This window comes from Ipomoea nil, unplaced genomic scaffold (genome assembly GCF_001879475.1).
Source record: "Ipomoea nil cultivar Tokyo-kokei standard unplaced genomic scaffold, Asagao_1.1 scaffold2921, whole genome shotgun sequence".
NCBI classification, from domain to species: domain Eukaryota; kingdom Viridiplantae; phylum Streptophyta; class Magnoliopsida; order Solanales; family Convolvulaceae; genus Ipomoea; species Ipomoea nil.
The window spans coordinates 2,963,846-2,981,868 of NW_017619349.1; the positions used below are offsets into that span (position 1 = coordinate 2,963,846).

The 18,023-nt window shown below is 34.9% G+C and overlaps 2 protein-coding genes across 3 annotated transcripts; both read left to right on the plus strand.

Annotated features, from left to right (window-relative positions):
* The first annotated feature begins 918 nt into the window (after window positions 1-918).
* Window positions 919-4,656, plus strand: LOC109160960. Its single transcript, XM_019309233.1, has 5 exons — window positions 919-1,411; window positions 2,300-2,445; window positions 2,803-3,344; window positions 3,881-4,528; window positions 4,561-4,656. The coding sequence occupies exons 2-4, from the start codon at window positions 2,406-2,408 to the stop codon at window positions 4,445-4,447; spliced, it is 1,149 nt and encodes a 382-aa protein (XP_019164778.1). The 5' UTR covers window positions 919-1,411; window positions 2,300-2,405; the 3' UTR covers window positions 4,448-4,528; window positions 4,561-4,656.
* A 1,044-nt stretch (window positions 4,657-5,700) lies between these two features.
* LOC109160865 lies at window positions 5,701-7,721 on the plus strand. 2 transcript variants are annotated; one of them, XM_019309111.1, is made up of 3 exons: window positions 5,701-6,033; window positions 6,150-6,256; window positions 7,023-7,721. In XM_019309111.1, the coding sequence occupies exons 1-3, from the start codon at window positions 5,863-5,865 to the stop codon at window positions 7,618-7,620; spliced, it is 876 nt and encodes a 291-aa protein (XP_019164656.1). In that variant the 5' UTR covers window positions 5,701-5,862; the 3' UTR covers window positions 7,621-7,721. The 2 variants fall into 2 exon arrangements, with proteins under 2 accessions (XP_019164656.1, XP_019164655.1); XM_019309110.1 differs by having other exon boundaries at window positions 5,702-6,033; window positions 6,150-6,260; window positions 7,024-7,721.
* Window positions 7,722-18,023: the final 10,302 nt, after the last annotated feature.

The following is an 18,023-nucleotide window of genomic DNA, read 5'->3' on the forward strand; positions in this document are numbered from 1 at the left end:
GCTGGTTTGCACGATGTTGGAGAGTTCTTCCCTGAATTATTCATACGTTAGTTGTATTCTGTGTGATTGCCTTGATCTCAAACGATATTTTGTGAAGGTATCGTTCCGTTTTATTTCTCGATCAGCAAATACGTTAACTCACGCTCTGGCTAGAGCTACAGTGTCTCAGTCTGGTCCTCATTATTGGTTTTCTTCTATTCCTACATGTATTGAACACTTTATTATTCATAATTAATATATTCGCTTCTTTTGGCTCTAAAAAAACCCCCTAAATAGGACTAGTTAACACATAAACCAAACTATTTTTTTTTTTTTTTTTAAACTATAAGTATAAATTCTAAAAGTTGAATTCTAAGGTGTTTAGTTCATTGAATGTACCTTGAAGAATTTTAGACCATTCATATGTTTGGTTAAAATTAATGTATGTAATATAAATATGTTCGGTTGATGAGTTATCTTTTTATGTTATAATGGTTATTTTGCTTTAATATCTTGAACCAATTGTCACGTATGCACGGTTGATCTTACTTGAAGTTGTGATTTATAATGATTTTGACTTAGCAAATATACAATACAACACCAATGTACCACCGGTATCACACCACTCCTCAAATATTGACCGTCCAATCTCACATCACAATTGTGATGTGATGCATTAATGCAATGATCTATATTTATCATGCCAAAATCATTATAAATCACAAGACCGAACAAAATCAACCGTACACAATGATACACCACTCCTCAGATTTCAGCCTTCAAATCTCACATTTGCATACGTTAAGCAGCTTGCTGGTCAAGAATCGAGATCAAGTCAAACCTGCTGGTTTAGACCTTGAATCACGAAAGTTACTTGTGCACTTCTGCTATCTTTATAAGAAAGTTCTTGCCTTCCTGGTAGTAATATAATCTTAACCTAAAATATGAAGACACATATTTCATTTCCCACTATAAAGTGTCGGGTTCCATGCCTTGAAAACGTTTCCATCAACTTTGTTCTTAGTTTATTTTTTTCAACAAAAATGCAGCATTTCATTGTTCCCATATCTATGCCATCCTTTGTAGAGTATTTTTTTTTTTTTTGTCCTCAGTATTATACACTTATAATTCATTAGTGATGCAGAATTCTTAATGCAGTATATGGGTATTCAATTCAGGATAAAGAGGCAGATCAGAGATGGAAGATGCTCCACAATTGAAGGATGGTTGGTGATTGGATAGAGAGTCAAAGCCTCAGAGGAGAACCTGCAAAACATTCACAGGGATATATAAATGAAGTGACTGGAACCATACTTGGGATTAATCTGCATATTTCTTTTAACATGATTATATTGTGTTTTCTTTAGGGTCAGGAAACTTGGTGAATTATAGTCATTTTCAGCTGGGAGTTTTTGCCTGATCTTTCTCAAAGGTTATGTTTCTTAATCGGGCCAAACCTCTACTTATAAACTAGCTTTTATGATGGAGTTAGAGGCCTGATTCGAGTGAAAGCTATCCACTTATCTGGTTATCATTTTATTCTGGTTGCTCGCATAGGTAGCTCAATTGGTCACAAAAGTGAAGTTTAGAAAGAATGATCAGGAATCGAGTTTTACCAGCAAAGTAAGGTGAACTCTTTGTGGGCAGTAAGCAAAGGTCTAAGCTCTGTATTCAACTGAGTTACAATGATTTACATATTTCCATATGTCGGGGTGTGGGCCATTGGGGTTATTCAAAAAAGTGTTATGCCGTGGAATCGTGTTCATAATTATAAAATTTTATGTTCATAATTTTTGAACTTCATATTCACAATTATTGAACTCTATATTCACAATTACAGAACTCTATGTTCATAATTATAAAATTTTATGTTCATAATTTTTGAACTTCATATTCACAATTATTGAATTCTATATTCATAATTACAGAACTCTATGTTCATAATTATAGAATTCTATGTTTATAATTTTTTAACTATATATTCACAATTATGACAGTCCACAACATAATTTGCCGTTATTCAACCTTTTGGAAGAATCATTTTACTCTGATTAAACTCTTGAATTTGTATTTGATCTGCTACTGCAACGCGTTGGGAGTTAAAGCCATGCCATTGTCGGACCCATACTTCACTTCCTATAAGTTTCCAGATTATTGAGATGCAATTTGCAATATTTTGCATGCTGTAAAATGGAAAAATAAAAAGAAATTGCCCCCTGCACCAGAATGCACCTCAGAAGCAGTTTCTTGGATTATGAGTACCCTTTTCTTGGAATTTTATCTCCATTTTCTGTTAACCCTTCATCTGTTTTCCTTGCAGTCTCCAGCAAAATCACATGCCATTTCCATCACCTTGCACGTTGCATTACAGTGAAAGGTGGAGGTCAGTAAAAGGTCAAGTCCAGCATTAAGTGACTAATGGATTGATGGGTAAAGGGCCAAAACCAGCACTGACCTGCCTGACAGGTATAAAGAAATATTAGTTTAATGATAAACATTTGATCTTAACATAAATTATAAGGATTCTGTAACTTTTTTTTTTTTTTTTTTCAGTCTATATACACAAACAAACACAAATCTCACACACACACACACAATTGAGGTATTGGTGAGTAATTTTCTAAATAACCTTCATGTATCATCCACACACACACACACAATTTAGTCTAGAAATAAGGGAAACGCGGCTTCATTCATGCCTTTATATAGACTAGGAACATTTAGCTAAGCAGCCTAAGTTCATAACCCTTAGCACACAGAAAAAAAAAAAAAAAAAAAAAAACACTTTTCTTAATCTGTTGATTAGTTTATCAGTGATGGCAGGACTAAGAGAGAACAGGGGCAATTGTGTTGTGCAATATAACACTACTCTACCTGGGAACAAGATTACTTTCGATCTCCTTGGAGCCATTGCCAAAGATGATGTTAAGGAGGTGGAAGGTCACATAATAAGTAGCCCTGGGGATCTCAGGAGTTACACTGTTCTGTGCATTAGCTGCAAGCTGGGCTCCCTCAAAGTTGTTAAGAGTTTGGCTAACAAGAACCCTCGTCTGTGTCTCGAGGGGGACGATAATGGTGGGAGGATTCCTCTTCACATAGCCATCATGGAGGGGAAGGCTGAGATAGTAAAGCAGCTTGTGTTGGCTTGCCCGGAGTCCCTTGATTATGTAACCCCGGGTGGCGAAACTGTCATCCATTTTGCACTGCTCAAGAACGGCAGCAATGGCGGCGATTGTTCTTGCCTGAATGTCTTAAGGCAGGAGATCCACAGGCTCAACAAGCATTACCTCTTGGAAGACCTGAACCCAACAATTGCCACCTCCATAGCTTCCTTTGAAATACAAGCCTCAACAAACTCTGCTCAGGTCTGCCTCTGATCTTCTTTTTCAATTCTATTTGGGCACTCATGTTATTGGAAATTTTAGTTTAAATCACGATTTTAAGTGACTGTTTTATGGTATAAGGTGCATGATAAGCACACCACTGCTGAAAATTATGGAATTTTAACCACCTGAAAGTGGGCTTAAATCAAGTCGAAAGCAAAAAAGTGGTCGGAAATAACAATAAAGGTTTTTCCGGATACCAAAAGGAGTCGGAACAAGGCTTTCGACTTGATTTAAGATCACTTTCAGGTGGTCGGAAATTTCATAATTTCCAGTAGTGACATCAGAATCCAACAAGTAAGGAATCCCCACGCACATGGACCTAGGCTATCGGAAGCAACTTCTTCCGCACCTGTGCACGTGGGACACGTGGTGGGCATGTAGAACGCCCGACATGTGCTCCCTTCCGATCTCTATAAATAGCACATTACATGTTAGGTGGGGGACTTTTGGACTTTTTTTTTTTAATAAAAAATTGACTTATCCACCTACCCATGTTGTCTCTGATCTACCTGCAGGAGGTTAGAATTTCAGTGCCACCTTCAAACGAGGCAATGAATACTTCTCCTCCAATGCAGCAGCATCAGCAGTCATCCATGCTGCTAAAAGGAACGGCATTCACAGCCGGAGTTACCTACACCGGTCTATTCAATTTCTTCACTGTATTTCCCCATGATAACAACCCCAACCGCTTAATCAGAACCTTCACTTCCAGGGAGGCTTTCTTCTCTCCCGGGTCGCTCCCAGAAGGCTTCTGGTTTCTCACTGTCACCACCTTTGCATTTGTATTAAGCACGATATCGAGCTTGGTGGCGATTTTCTGGGCGGGCAGCCCGTGGTCCTTTGCAGTGAGAGCAGTTTCACTACTGGGATTGTCCTCTTTGTTTCTCAGCTACTTGATGATGCTGAAAACACTGGTTCCACACTTTGCTGTCATCTCTGCAAGTGGTCATCAAATCCTTTCAGGCTTCCAGCTGCTCTGCTTGTATACCTTCCTTGCCCTTCTTCTTTCCATGGCTGTGGCGCTGATGGTTAGATTCTTGTGGACTTTCAGACCTCAGCTCGCACGCATGCATGTCGTCTAATCAGTTTGGTTCTTTGGTAATTAGGGATTGAATTCAATTGGTTCATGACATATTCACTCTTAGCTTTCATGCATCTTGTCTGTAAAATATTTTAGGGACTGTGGGCAACACAGTTGGTCACAAGAGTGAATTTTGGGAATAATATAAAATATTTTAGAACTTAATTAATTTGAAGTCTTTGTAATTCTAGGCAGAATACAATTAAGAGACTGATTGTATGTGTAGGGTTGAGAGAATGAATTTTTAATTGTATTATATTGTTTTATTTAATTTGATGAAGTGAGAATTACCTGTTCAGAAAAGAACTGAGAACTATTCATTTATAAGTGAAAGTAATTGCACTTAGGTGCCTAACAAGGTAAAATTACATGCATATATAAGTGAAAGTAGGTGCACTTGTAAGTGATTTTACCTGTACTTTTTACTTGCATATGTGTACCAATTACTTACACTTATAACACACTAAATACACTAAAATTTGAGTTATTTACGAAAATGCGATCGCGTTGCTTTTTTAAAATTACATATGATTCGTTGATCTGGACACGTGGACGACGCTAAATGATTCTCAGTACTCGGGTGGTCGTTCGCATGAGACCGTGCCCCTAAAATAAAATATATTTTTAAAAGACATAAATATCCATATACAAAATCTAAAATAACAATTTTATTATTACTTTTTTGAAATATAATTTATTATTATTTTTACATAAGATTTTTAAATAATATTATTCTATAACAATTATTTTATTGTAAAAAAAAAACATAATGTATAACAAATGGTCGTGGCGGCGCTTCTAGATAAGATCATCTCCATCAATGCATCTTGATGTGGTTTTGAGGAAGCATGGGTGATGCAAGGAGAGAGGGTTAGAAGAACGAAGCAATTGGGTATTTACAAGATGAGAGATTTTTAGATTGAATAAGTGGGACCTTGTACGCCTTCCTGACTGGAAAATTTCGGGAGTATAAATTTGTTTATTTCATGAAATTGTTGTGTAATTACCTTGCCTTTGCCCCAGTATTTATTTTCCTTAATGAAATTTCTGAGTAATAACCCTTTCTTTAACCCAACATTTCTTGCCAATCTTTCTGTACATATTATTGGTTCCTCTCATGAACAGATCAGATATTTCACATTTGTCATGTGGTCCCTTCATAACTTCATCATTTATGGCTACCTTAACAAGGAAAACTTCTACAAAATTTTCCTTCACTTTCTCTTTCAAATTCTACAACTCCGTCACGCCTGGGCGTTAATCTATAGACACTTAAAACAAAAAAATTTTAAAAAAATTAAATTTCTCAGCAGTCAACCATTACCATTTCTTTCTGATCTATTCATGTCCCTATATATGTACTACTTAACCCACAAGTTCTCTAAGCACACAACATAAATTTTTATTATTGAGGATATGGAAGGTTTGGCTTCACTTTCAGTGAAATCTATGCTTCCCACTTCTTCTTGTAACATTGCCAAAACCAAAGACTTTCTTGTTGATATAGAGAAGAGAGAGGTCAGAGAAGGAGAGGACAAAAAACAAACTCTGCTTCTTAAACTCACAGAAACCGTATCAAGAAATCAGGTAATTAACTGCCACTCATTCTTTTATTTTCTTCCTCATTTTCTTTAATGTTTGCAAAAACATGAATTGAACCAGTGATTTTTTGTTTTTGTTTTTTGGGGTAATTGAAATTAAAGATTTCAATAGTAGCACACGGCTATGTTAAGAGTATCATCAGGGAAATGCTCAAATTCTATGATCATCTTATCAGCCTCAAGAATCTTCGTGGAACAAAACTACTCTGCAGGGTATGTATGTTTTCACATTTCATTAAATATATAGAAAAATCTAAAAGTATTCATCTGTGTATTATATATATGGGCATGATCAAATGAAAATCACCTTCTCATGCGAATGTGTGAACTACCTATTGAGCAGTCACATTATAGTGTAAGTAATTGTATACCTTACAAATAAGTAATTGTGTATCTTGAAAATAAGTATTTCTGTAATTTTGTAGATATAGTACATCTTATATTATAAATCTTGTAATGTCTAATTTTGCAGTTTGTACATTCTCACGAGAGCAGTGACACACACACATACACAAAATAACGTGCGGTCGGTGCGACTGCGCCAATAATGTTAAAAAATACACTAATAGTGTTAGGGAAACACACAACAATGAAATGCACAAATATACCACAAAACACACAATACACCCAAAACACCATACATCCTTACACCTAATTGTGCGTTTCCGAACACTGTGTGGTGCGTTATGCATACTTAACGGTGCGTTTATACATACTTAATGGTGTGTTTTTGGTGATACGTACTTAATGGTGTGTTTTTGGTGATACGTACCTAATGGTGTGTTTTTTAGTGTATTTGTGCATTTTTGTTGCGCGTTTCCTAACACTATTGGTACGACCACACTGACCAACCGTACATTAAGACGCGACTGCACTGACCACACAATAAGGCACAGCGGTATTGAAACTAGGATATATTACCCTTATCAAAGTTCCATTGACTACTTAATTAATATAATTATGATTATGAATGCAGATTTCAGTTTTAATTTCTGTTGAGCCGAGGAACATAGTGAGATCAATAAAAGGCTTGCTCAATCCAACTCCTCCTGGACTTCCAGGCCAGACAGATGTTACAATAAACGATGAGGTAAGACCGAGTAGTGCAACGACGGCGGCGACGGCGGAGGGTTCCGCTTCCGGGAGGCGTTGGCCCCCTTCGGGAATTCCGAAATGCAAGGATTATGGCACGAGTTTCAAACGGGCCGAAAACGCGATGCTAGTCCTGGCAATGCTGACGGCGGCTGCGACCTTCTCCGCCGCGTGCGCCTTCGCCGGCGTGGTCTCCAAGGACAGTGAGACGGCGGAGAGGGATTTCTCGAGCCTCGCCGGCCCCTTCGTGCTGTTGAATTCCGCGGGGTTCGTAGCTTCCGTGGCGGTTATCATGTCGGTGTTGAATCCGCTGCCGCTGAAACCGTGGCCGCAGATATCGGTGTGTTCTTGGTTCGGGTCTTACATGTGTTTGATGATGAAGCTGTCGCCGCATGAAGCTCTGATTCTGCTCTGTGTCTCTGTTCCATTGCTTGTGTTGGCGGCTACGGGGAAGTTATTCAAATTCTCACAATGGGTTTAGTCCATAAATATTATCCTTATGGAGATGGAGCTTTGGTGTATTTTGTCATGAGTATGATTTATTTATAGTATTTCATGGACTTATTTGTATCTTGTATTTATTTAAAAAAAAAAAAATATTTACCATCATCTTGAAAAATATATATAAAACATTGTATGTTAAGTAATCACTAGGACAAAATAAGTCATTCATTAACATCTGTTAAGTTATAGAAAGGAAAAGGCATAGAAGTATGTAAACATACGCTTATTTTCTCCCTCTTTTTCGCAAAGAATAGGTGTATCATGTATGCTTCTTGAAGGAATAGACGCCTATTCACCCCCTTTTTTAAATAAAAAAACTTTAGTTATAATGAAATCATAACTAAATTATATATTTATATTTCTACAGTACATTATAGATTGTCAACCAGACTATGCTCAAATCATCTTGAACCATGCAAAAGGAACTGAGCATAACATTCCATTGCTCAAATCATCTTGATGCTGGAAATCTTACTTTAGATTTCTTGTAGAAGGCATCATAGTAATAACACTCTGCTTCCAACAACTTGTTACTTTTCTCCTCCCAAAAGGTTGAATCTCCAACCCGAAGGGCCGACAGAGTATACCGGTGCACACAAGGAATCTGCCCACTTTGAACATAATTCCCTGTTACTTTTCTCCTCCCAAAAGGTTGAATCTCCAACCCTAAGGGCCCGACAGAGTATGCCAGTGCATACAAGGAATCTACCCACTTTAGACATAATTCCCACATTGATCTCTTCTCCCAAATACTGCCCACTGAACCATTGAGCTAAGCCCGTGCGGGCGACAACTTGTTACTTTAAAATCAAACGATGGTGTGGCTTATAAGAGCTCAAAAGAGTTAATTTCAATAATACAACTTGTTATAATTATGTTTTGAAATAGTCCTAGTTCTTACATTTAATTACAAAATTGGAATGAAGGATTATACCTTAGTAGAAGAGGGAGTTGAAATGCTCTTAGAGCATGTCCATTAGTAATAGAGATGTCAATTGCAACCTAAATTTAACAGGGTGGATGATAAGACCAATCAATTATATAGTTAGAGTGCAAAAAAATCAAGTCGATAAGAAATTTGACCTAATCGGACAAGCTTTATTGGGTTGTTGGGTTAGTCATTTTGGCTCATTTAGCCTAATTGCCAAAAAGAAAAAAGATAGTGAAGTCTTAACCTACTGTATGCTTGTTTAGTTGTTTTGATATATGATGCAAAAGATAAACTCAACTAATCTAAATATTTTCTTCACGCACACACATGCGTTATCTACTTTCAATCGTTCATATATAAATTAACTTATATGGACAATACCGAAGTAATTATTAGATTTTTCATGAGTGTTTTTTGTTAAGTCAGCACTCTAGTTCTCTCTCTTTTCCTACAAATTTCCAGACTTCTGGGTTCCTTTTAAATTAAATTGAGATACAATTTACATGGTACACAAAGGAAAATAAAAAGAAACTGCCACCTTGACCAATACCTCATAGGCTGCAACTGTAGTTTCTTTGATTTGAGCTATCATTTTCTGTGAAAGATGAAGGAAATTTTATCTATCTTCAACTTTAATTTCTTGTTTACTCGCTCTTAGAACCTCTTTCTTATTCCGTAAATAGATATTTCTATAGTGGCACATTTGATTCGTGAAATAAGTCTGGAATGAAATAGTATTCCCAGTAATAGACCAGACTCTCGGGATTTTGATGGTGAAGCTAGCCCTGCTAGACATTGATAAGTAGTTTTCTTGCCAACCTTAGCTTCATGAATCTTACCATTATACATTGGATGAAGGGGTTAATTGGCCTTTGGCCCTACACGGGGAAGAAATAGCTTTCCACACTAGAAATGGAAAGAAAACCAGGCCAGTATGCAAGGTTTTCTTCATTCATATCTTTTCTTGGAAAATTTCTGGATTTGCTTCGGCAATTTACAGAGATAAATACTTGTTTTCAATGTGTATTATATATGAGATACTCCGCTTTTCCGGAGTTTACTAACCAAGTTGTATAATCACATATTCGAGTAAACACTTTTTAATTTCTTGCTTGATTTGATGACATGCCATACAAACAAAGCATGATGCAGGCACCAGCACTACAGAGCAGGGGCAAGAGTGTTGTGCAATGTAATGCCCCTCTACATGTTCAGGTATGCCTCTTTGTTCAGGAATCATCACTGATCATTTCCGAATTTTTCTTTCTTTTACTACACAGATTTTTGGAGAAGGCTATAACCGGGGTTGAAGTATAACTCGGACTAAATATATCATTAAGGGCTTACTACTACGCCAAAAGTTATAGCTAGTAGCGAAGCTGCAACTTTGTTTCCTTATTCGCCACATCTTTGAGAAGCAAATGCTGGACTTGGCCCTTCAGTCCTCCCTCAACATAACAATCCTCCTAGATATCCACCTGGTGGTGTTGGACTTAATTGGTCCTTCATAAGCCTCCGCCAAACAATTCTTCCTAGGCCATGAATACATCTCAAAAGCAATACTCTCTGCTGCTAAAAATTCTGGTTTTCACTGCTGTAGCTACCTACACTGGTCTCTATAACTACCCAATTATATTTCCACTCAACGACGACAATACTAAACATTTGGGAAGATCAATCAATGCCAAGGATGTTTTGTTTTCTCCCAGGTTGCTTCCAAATGGGTTTTGGTTCCTCACAGCCACCACCTTCACGTTTGTGTCGAGTGTGATGTCGATATTCATGGCAATAATACGCTTGGATGGTTGCAGCAAGTGTGCCTTTGGGGTTCGAGCATTGTCATCGTTAATCTTGATTGCCTTGTTTATTATTTATGTGGTTATGGTAGAAAAGCTGGTTCCACAGTTTGTGGTGATCACTGGGAATAATGGCCACTTTCTTACAGGGTTTGAGATGTTGTGTTTATACACCCTCCTTTTGGCCCTTCTTTCACTGGCTGTGGCACTCATGGTGAGGTGGTTGTGGAGTTTTGCTCGTAGCAGTGGACGAGCAATCGTTGGTAAGATGGTGGGAGGATTGCATGTTTAGGGTTTTAATGTAAATTCACTAGTAGAAATTATGAAATTTTCGACCACCTGAAAGTGATCTTAAATCAAGTCGAAAGCCTTGTTCCGATCACTTTTAGTATCCGGAAAAACCTTTTGTTGCTATTTCCGATCACTTTTTAGTTTCAACTTGATTTAAGATCACTTTCAAGTGGTCGAAAGTTTCATAATTTCCAGTAGTGATTTAGTTTCTAAATCTCATTTCTTTGTAAATATGTTACGTTTCTTAATTAATCATTTAAGTGGCTCTTTTCATCTTTTAAAGTGACTTTTTTTGGTCATTTACCTTAGTAGTCTTTTCTTTAGTAAAGGATGAAAAGAGCCATTTAAATGACTAACTAAGAAGAATATTTAAAAGTTAAAGAGTGTTTTCATCTACACATTGTTTAAAGTGTAATTTTAATCTCAATTCCCTCTTGACGTCCACAAACACTCACCATTAACATCCAACACGTCTGGTTGTCTATGTGGTTTTATCACTGTGGGCTCTTATGGCGGTTGGCAACCCCCATGCAACTTAACATTTTTTCAAGAAGAGTTACTTGCAAAATGTACATTAATCACAAAAAAACAATCATTATACAATGAACCATGGTTTACTTTGCAAAATAGATCATTAACATAAAGTTTATTTTAAAATATAGTGAAAGGTCATTTTTAATACATTAGTTTTTAAAAGTTCATTTTTGTAGTTTTTTTCTTCTTTTTTTTAGAAAGTTTATTATTTGGTAGTTCAGTATATCAAAAAGGAACATTTATCCATGATCTACATTACAATGTGGACCATGATTCATAGTATAATTTGTGTGATCTACATTACAATGTGGACCATGATTCATAGTATAATTTGCACACAAAGAATTACCCTAATCAGAAGAAGTTATTACAACCGAAAAACGATGGTCTTACCGACCGAAACCTAATGAGAGTTAATACCGCATCCATTGAGACTTGAACTCATGACCTCCCACTTGGGAGAGTCACATCATGTCGGTTGACCACAATGTCTTTGACATAGATTGAAACATTTGATTGATCAACAATTAATCTTGAGTTCTTATATTAGTTTTTAATATTTTTAAAAATTCGATTGAGGTTGATTATTGTTGTCACTACCTGCACACCTATTGTGGCTTGCGATTGAAACTCTTCTATCTATTATTGTTATATTAGGTTTAAATATTTGAATATTTGTAAACAAATATATAGGCCTTATAAAACGTATAACATGTAGATCTTAATTAAATAGACTTACAGCGCATTTGGTTTACGGAATGAATTTGGAGGGAATAGGAATGCTATTCCACATGGAATGAAATAGGTAAGGAATAGAATAGGAATTGTATTCTGTTGTTTGGTTGGCTGAAGGAATAGACTTTAGTAATTGTATTCCAGTGTTTGGTTGGTTAAAGGAATAGAAATGGAATAGGTTTTAAAGACATAAATACCCTTATACAAAATAATAATAATAATAATAATAATAATAATAATAAATATGATTATGATATACTGAATGTTATATATATATATATATATATATATATATATATATATATATATATATATATATATATATTTATTTATTTATTTATTTATTTATTTATATACATGTATATGCATGTGTGTGTGTGAGAGAGAATAACAATAACAATAATAATAATAATAATAATAATAATAATAATAATAATAATAATAATAATAATAATAATAATAATAATATAATAATAATAATAATAATTATTATTATTATTATTATTATACAAATACATATTTATTTTTATATTTATTTTCTCACTTATCCCACATCGGTTGGAGAAGTAAGAAATGGAGCCTTGAGGCTCTTATAAAAGGAGGCTCAAGGCTCCATAATTTCAATTGCAATGCTTATCCGCTAGGCAAGCTTGCAATGCCCATCCGCTAGGCATGCAGATGAGCAGACTACTTAATTTAGGAGCTAAGGCTCCATAATTAAGGAGTCTTATACAGTTAATTTATTTTTATTTACATACATATATATATATATATATATATATATATATATATATATATATATTGATTGATGGATAAAAATTATAATTAATTAAATATATACATTTATATAATACATTATATTTATTAAATAAATATAAATATTACATAATGTGCAAAGGGTATTTTTGGTATTTGTGATACAAAAGCTATTCCCAATGGCATGAGAATAGCTAATACCAAGCCCCCCCCCCTAGGAATGGCTATTACCCTTGCGAAGGTAATAGCCCATTCCTAGGCATGCTATTCCCATGACAAAATGATCCAACCAAACGATGGAATAGGTCTATTCCAAGGAATGTTATTCCATTCCTGACCTATTCCATGAACCAAACATGCCATTAAGGCCTACAATAGAGTCTCTTTAATACATATTAGATAAACCTTTAAAAAAGGCTTTAGGCCGTAACAATTTATTCTATGGACCCGGGTCTAAAACACACAATTTATATACTGAATGTTCACAACTTTGTAAAAGATAAATTGTGAACATTTAATATGTAAATTGTGAACATTAACTCATTAAGTATGTAAATTGTAAACATTCAATATGTCAATTGTGTATTTTAAACTCGGGTCCATCTTGTACATAGTATAACAAATTGACAACACATATTGTAAGCTCCGACTTAGCCTAAAAAAAAAAACTTTCTTACAGGCCTAGGCTTAAGCTCAGACCTTAATATAATAGGCCTATGCTTAATTTTTTAAAGCTTGACCCAATCTAGCCTATTTTCATCCGGCAAATTATGCTCTGGACCCGTGTCCACATTGAATTGTGGACACGGGCCCAAAACGACGTCGTTTTTAAAAAAAAACGCGTCATTTAGTTATAAAAAAAAAATTTCGCGCGTGTTTTGCCGTTAACGGCGTTATTTTTTTTTTTGATTATGAATGTACAGTTATGCCGTTATGAATGTACAGTTATGCAATTATGAAATTATGAACACAGAGCTCTAACATTATGAACTTACAATTATGAACATATATAGTGATAAAATTATGACCATGGAGCTTTAAAATTGTGAATATAGAGCTTCGAAGATTATGAATGTACAGTTATAGAGTTATGAATCTACAGTTATGGAGTTATGAATCTACAGTTATGAGATTATGAATCTACAGTTATGGAATTATGAATGTACAGTTATTGATCGAATTATGAACAAAGAGCTCTAACATTATGAACTTACAATTATGAACATATAGTGATAAAATTATGAACATAGAGCTCTAAAATTGTGAACATAGAGCTTCGAAAATTATGAATGTACAATTATGGAGTTATGAATGTACAGTTATGACGTTATGAATGTACAGTTATAGAGTTATGAATGTACAGTTATAGAGTTATGAATGTATAGTTATTAACATATAGTAATAAAATTATGAACATATACTTCTATAACAAAGTGATCTGAAATTAAAAAAAAAAAAAAAAAAAAAAAAAAAAAAAAAAGGAGATAACAGTGCCTAACGGAACTGTTACCCGTGTCCAGCAAGCATGCTGGACACGGGTCCAAGGCATAACGATTGTTTTCATCCCTACTTGTCCCATTCCATGGTTTCCCATACTTTATTCCTTGGACCCCATCTCCCTATTACTTACTAATCCGCCCCACATCATATTCTAGCCAGCCCACCTTTTGCCCACTTACCTTACTAATTGATCCAAATTTATTGGTCCAAGTTCAAAACCCCTATTAACCATCATGGGCCTTAACCTGGTCTTCCATCAGCAAATTATGCTATGAGCACGTGCAGATCGTTATGTTGTCCATCCGGATGCAAAAATAATATTATTTTAACGTCTAACTTTAAAAAAAAAAAAATCAGAATTGCATAATTACACATTCATAATTTCATAACTATACATCCAGAATTACATAACTACACATCCATAATTTCATAATTATAAATCCAGAATTGCATAACTACACATCTATAACTTCCTAACTATACATCCAGAATTGCATAACTACACATCCATAACTTCATAACTATAAATCCAGAATTGCATAACTACACATCCAGAATTGCATAACTATACATCCAAAATTGCATAACTAAAAATCCATAATGAATGAACTAAAAAATGAATAACATAATGTTGTTGCTGGGAATTGAAACTGATTTTTTTTAAATAGGACACGCGTTTTGATGCAAAACGACGTCGTTTTTGCATCCGTATGCACAGCATAATTTGCAAGCACGTGCCCACTTTGCAAGGTGGACACGGTTCCATATCCATAATTTCGATACTATAGATTCACAATTTTTATACTGTAGATCTATAATTTCTATATTGTAGATTCATAAAATTTATACTTTAAAGGGAAAAGGGTCAAATAGGCCCTCGAACTTTAGCTTAAAAGTCAATTAGATCCTTAAACTTTTTAAAGATGCAATTACATCCATCAACAATTCATTTAGGTGCAATGAAGCCCAAAATCAGGTTGACGACCTGCTATCACAGGTCATTAGGGTTCAGACCACCTTCTGACGAGTTTTTCGGCAGAAAAAAAGTAACCGGCGACCGACCGACGAAATTTCCGACAAAAAAAAGTGACCAGCGACCGACAAACGGTTGCCGGTCACGGAGAATGTCTTTTTTTTTTTTTTTTTTGTTAAAAAATTTTTCGGAAGGTGGCCTGATCCCTAATAACCTGTGATAGCAGGTCATTAACCTGATTTTGGGCTTCATTGCACCTAAATGAATTGTTGATGGGTGTAATTGCACCTTTAAAAAGTTTAGGGGCCTAATTGACTTTTAAGCTAAAATTTAAGGGTCTATTTGACCCTTTTCCCTACTTTAAATTCCAATTGTTGAACTCTATTTTCACAAATTAGAGAACTATATGTTCATAATTTGATAACTATACAGTTTATAAATTATGAATTTACAGTATAGAAATTATGAATCTACAATACATATATTATGAATCTGCATATAAAAATTATGAATCTACTGTATAAAAATTATGAAACTACGGTTTATAAATTATGAACCTAAAGTATAAATTTTATGAATCTACAATATAAAAATTATGGATATGGAACTGTGCCCACCTTACGTGCTCAGAGCATAACGTTCCTCTCCCATAACGATTCACACGAGTCGTTCAATTCCAGATGCAATTTACATGGTATAAAAAGGAAAATCAAAAGAAATGACTCCCTGTAACAGGATGCACCTCAGAAGCAGTTTCTTGAATTATTAGTTCCATTTTCTGAGAATTTTATCTTCGGTTCCTGTTTCCACTTACAGAACCCTTCATTTGCTTGGTTAACTCTCAGATGATCCCACACACACACATACATATATGCGCGCACACCAGGATTACTGGTTGAAAGCCTGAGTGTAAGGGTATAGTGCCCCGGGTCAGGATCGATTTTTTTTTTTTTTTTAATTTGTGTGGCTCCGTTCTTATAAATAAATGAAATCCTACCAAAAGTATAAACACAATCTTTAAAACAATATTATAAAAATATATTATTTTTATTTCAAATAAGTATGAACGGTGTAACACTAGCTTAATGCAAAAATCACAATTCTTACTGTAAAATATATGATTTTTATTTCAAATAAGTATGAACGCTGTAAATATTAGACTCTCTAAAAATTGAGGTCCTGTGCTGTTGCCCATCTTGCACGCCTAAAATCCGGCCATACCCCGGGTAGACCCGGGATCGAATCGCCAATAACGAAATGAGTCTCTTGAAAAGAAAAAACACAACACTCACATCACTAAAAGCACATCTCACAATTTACTTCTCTTCACAGAACCTAAAAGGGTATGGACATAAGGGGCCCTTTAAGTTTGGAGTTCAAACTTATATATGCGCACACATATATACACACACATACACATTTAAATTCACCTACACATATACATATACACACATACAGTCATATAGACACATATACATATACACACATACCTATACGTGCACACAGGCACACACACACAATATAATCGAGAAGTAATGGTGAAATGCTAGACATTGGTAAGTGATTTTCTTAATAACCTTCATGAACCTTCCCATTTTGAGTTGCAAATTTATTCACTGGAAGAAGGGTTTAACACGGCTTTATATATATACCGATAGCTTCAACGTTAAGCCAAAAAATATTACTCTGCTCTGTGCATTTGCTGAAAGATGGGTTCCCTAAATGTGGTGAAGAGTTTGCCTAACAAGCTTCCTCATCAGAACACAACAAATGGCTCCAGCAAAGCTTCCTTTGGAATAGAAGCCTCAACAAACTCTGCTCAGGTTAGCCTCAGCTCCTTGTTGAGTTGGATCATTTCCTCCTATGTGAGATTTTGTCATTAGTTTTCATTATCTGTTCTTTATTTTTTTTGAACGCTATTGACTTTATTACATGATAGTATCTGTTCTATACTTTTTCTAATTATTGAAACACAAAGAGTCAATTTTCCACAATCGGGGTTTAATCTTGTGACCTTCCCCCAAAGGGAGCCACAGAAGTGTCATCTGAGCACAAGGTGTTTGGCTTATTATCTGTTCTTATTACAATTGGGTGAATAATAATACTTTGAGTCTGTTTAAAAACTTGAAAAAATGACTTCCAAAAATTATTTTTTAGGTTTTTTTTTGGTGTGTTTGGGTATTCAATGAAAATAAGTCAAATGAAAATATTCATTATCAACGGAAAAGGCCAACATTTAAAGAAAAAGCCTTCACAGTTTTTTTGATAAAGACATTTTGTGGATTTTTTATTTTCACATCTCTCTTCACTCTCTTCTTTTTTAAAGTTAATTTCCGAATTATTATTACCATTATCTCACCATGGCATCACCCCAAGCACACCACTAAGACCACAACCAAACCACCACCACCACTACTATTACTACCACCACCATCACCACATATTAATAATAATAATAATAATAATAATAATAATAATAATTATTATTATTATTATTATAAACAAATAATATGTTCATTTTTAGAAAAATGAACCCAACCGAAAATAATGTAATTTATTAACTTTCAGCCAAACAGAAAAGATAATTTTCTAATTTTGAGCTAAACACCAGAAAATTATAATATTTTCTAGAAAATAAGTCATTTTTTAAATTATTTTCTGAAAAACATTTTTGATACGAATACATACTCTGGTTAGGGATGTCAATTGAGCTAGCCCTATCAAGGTGTCAAACTTATCAGTTTGAGCTTTTTTTTTTGCTGGGTTTAAAATTCTTGACCCTAACCCTAAAACCTCTGGATGTCGGTCGGGCCTATTAGGCGGCCGGGCTCAACTAAAACTTTTAAATTTTCAAATTAAGATTG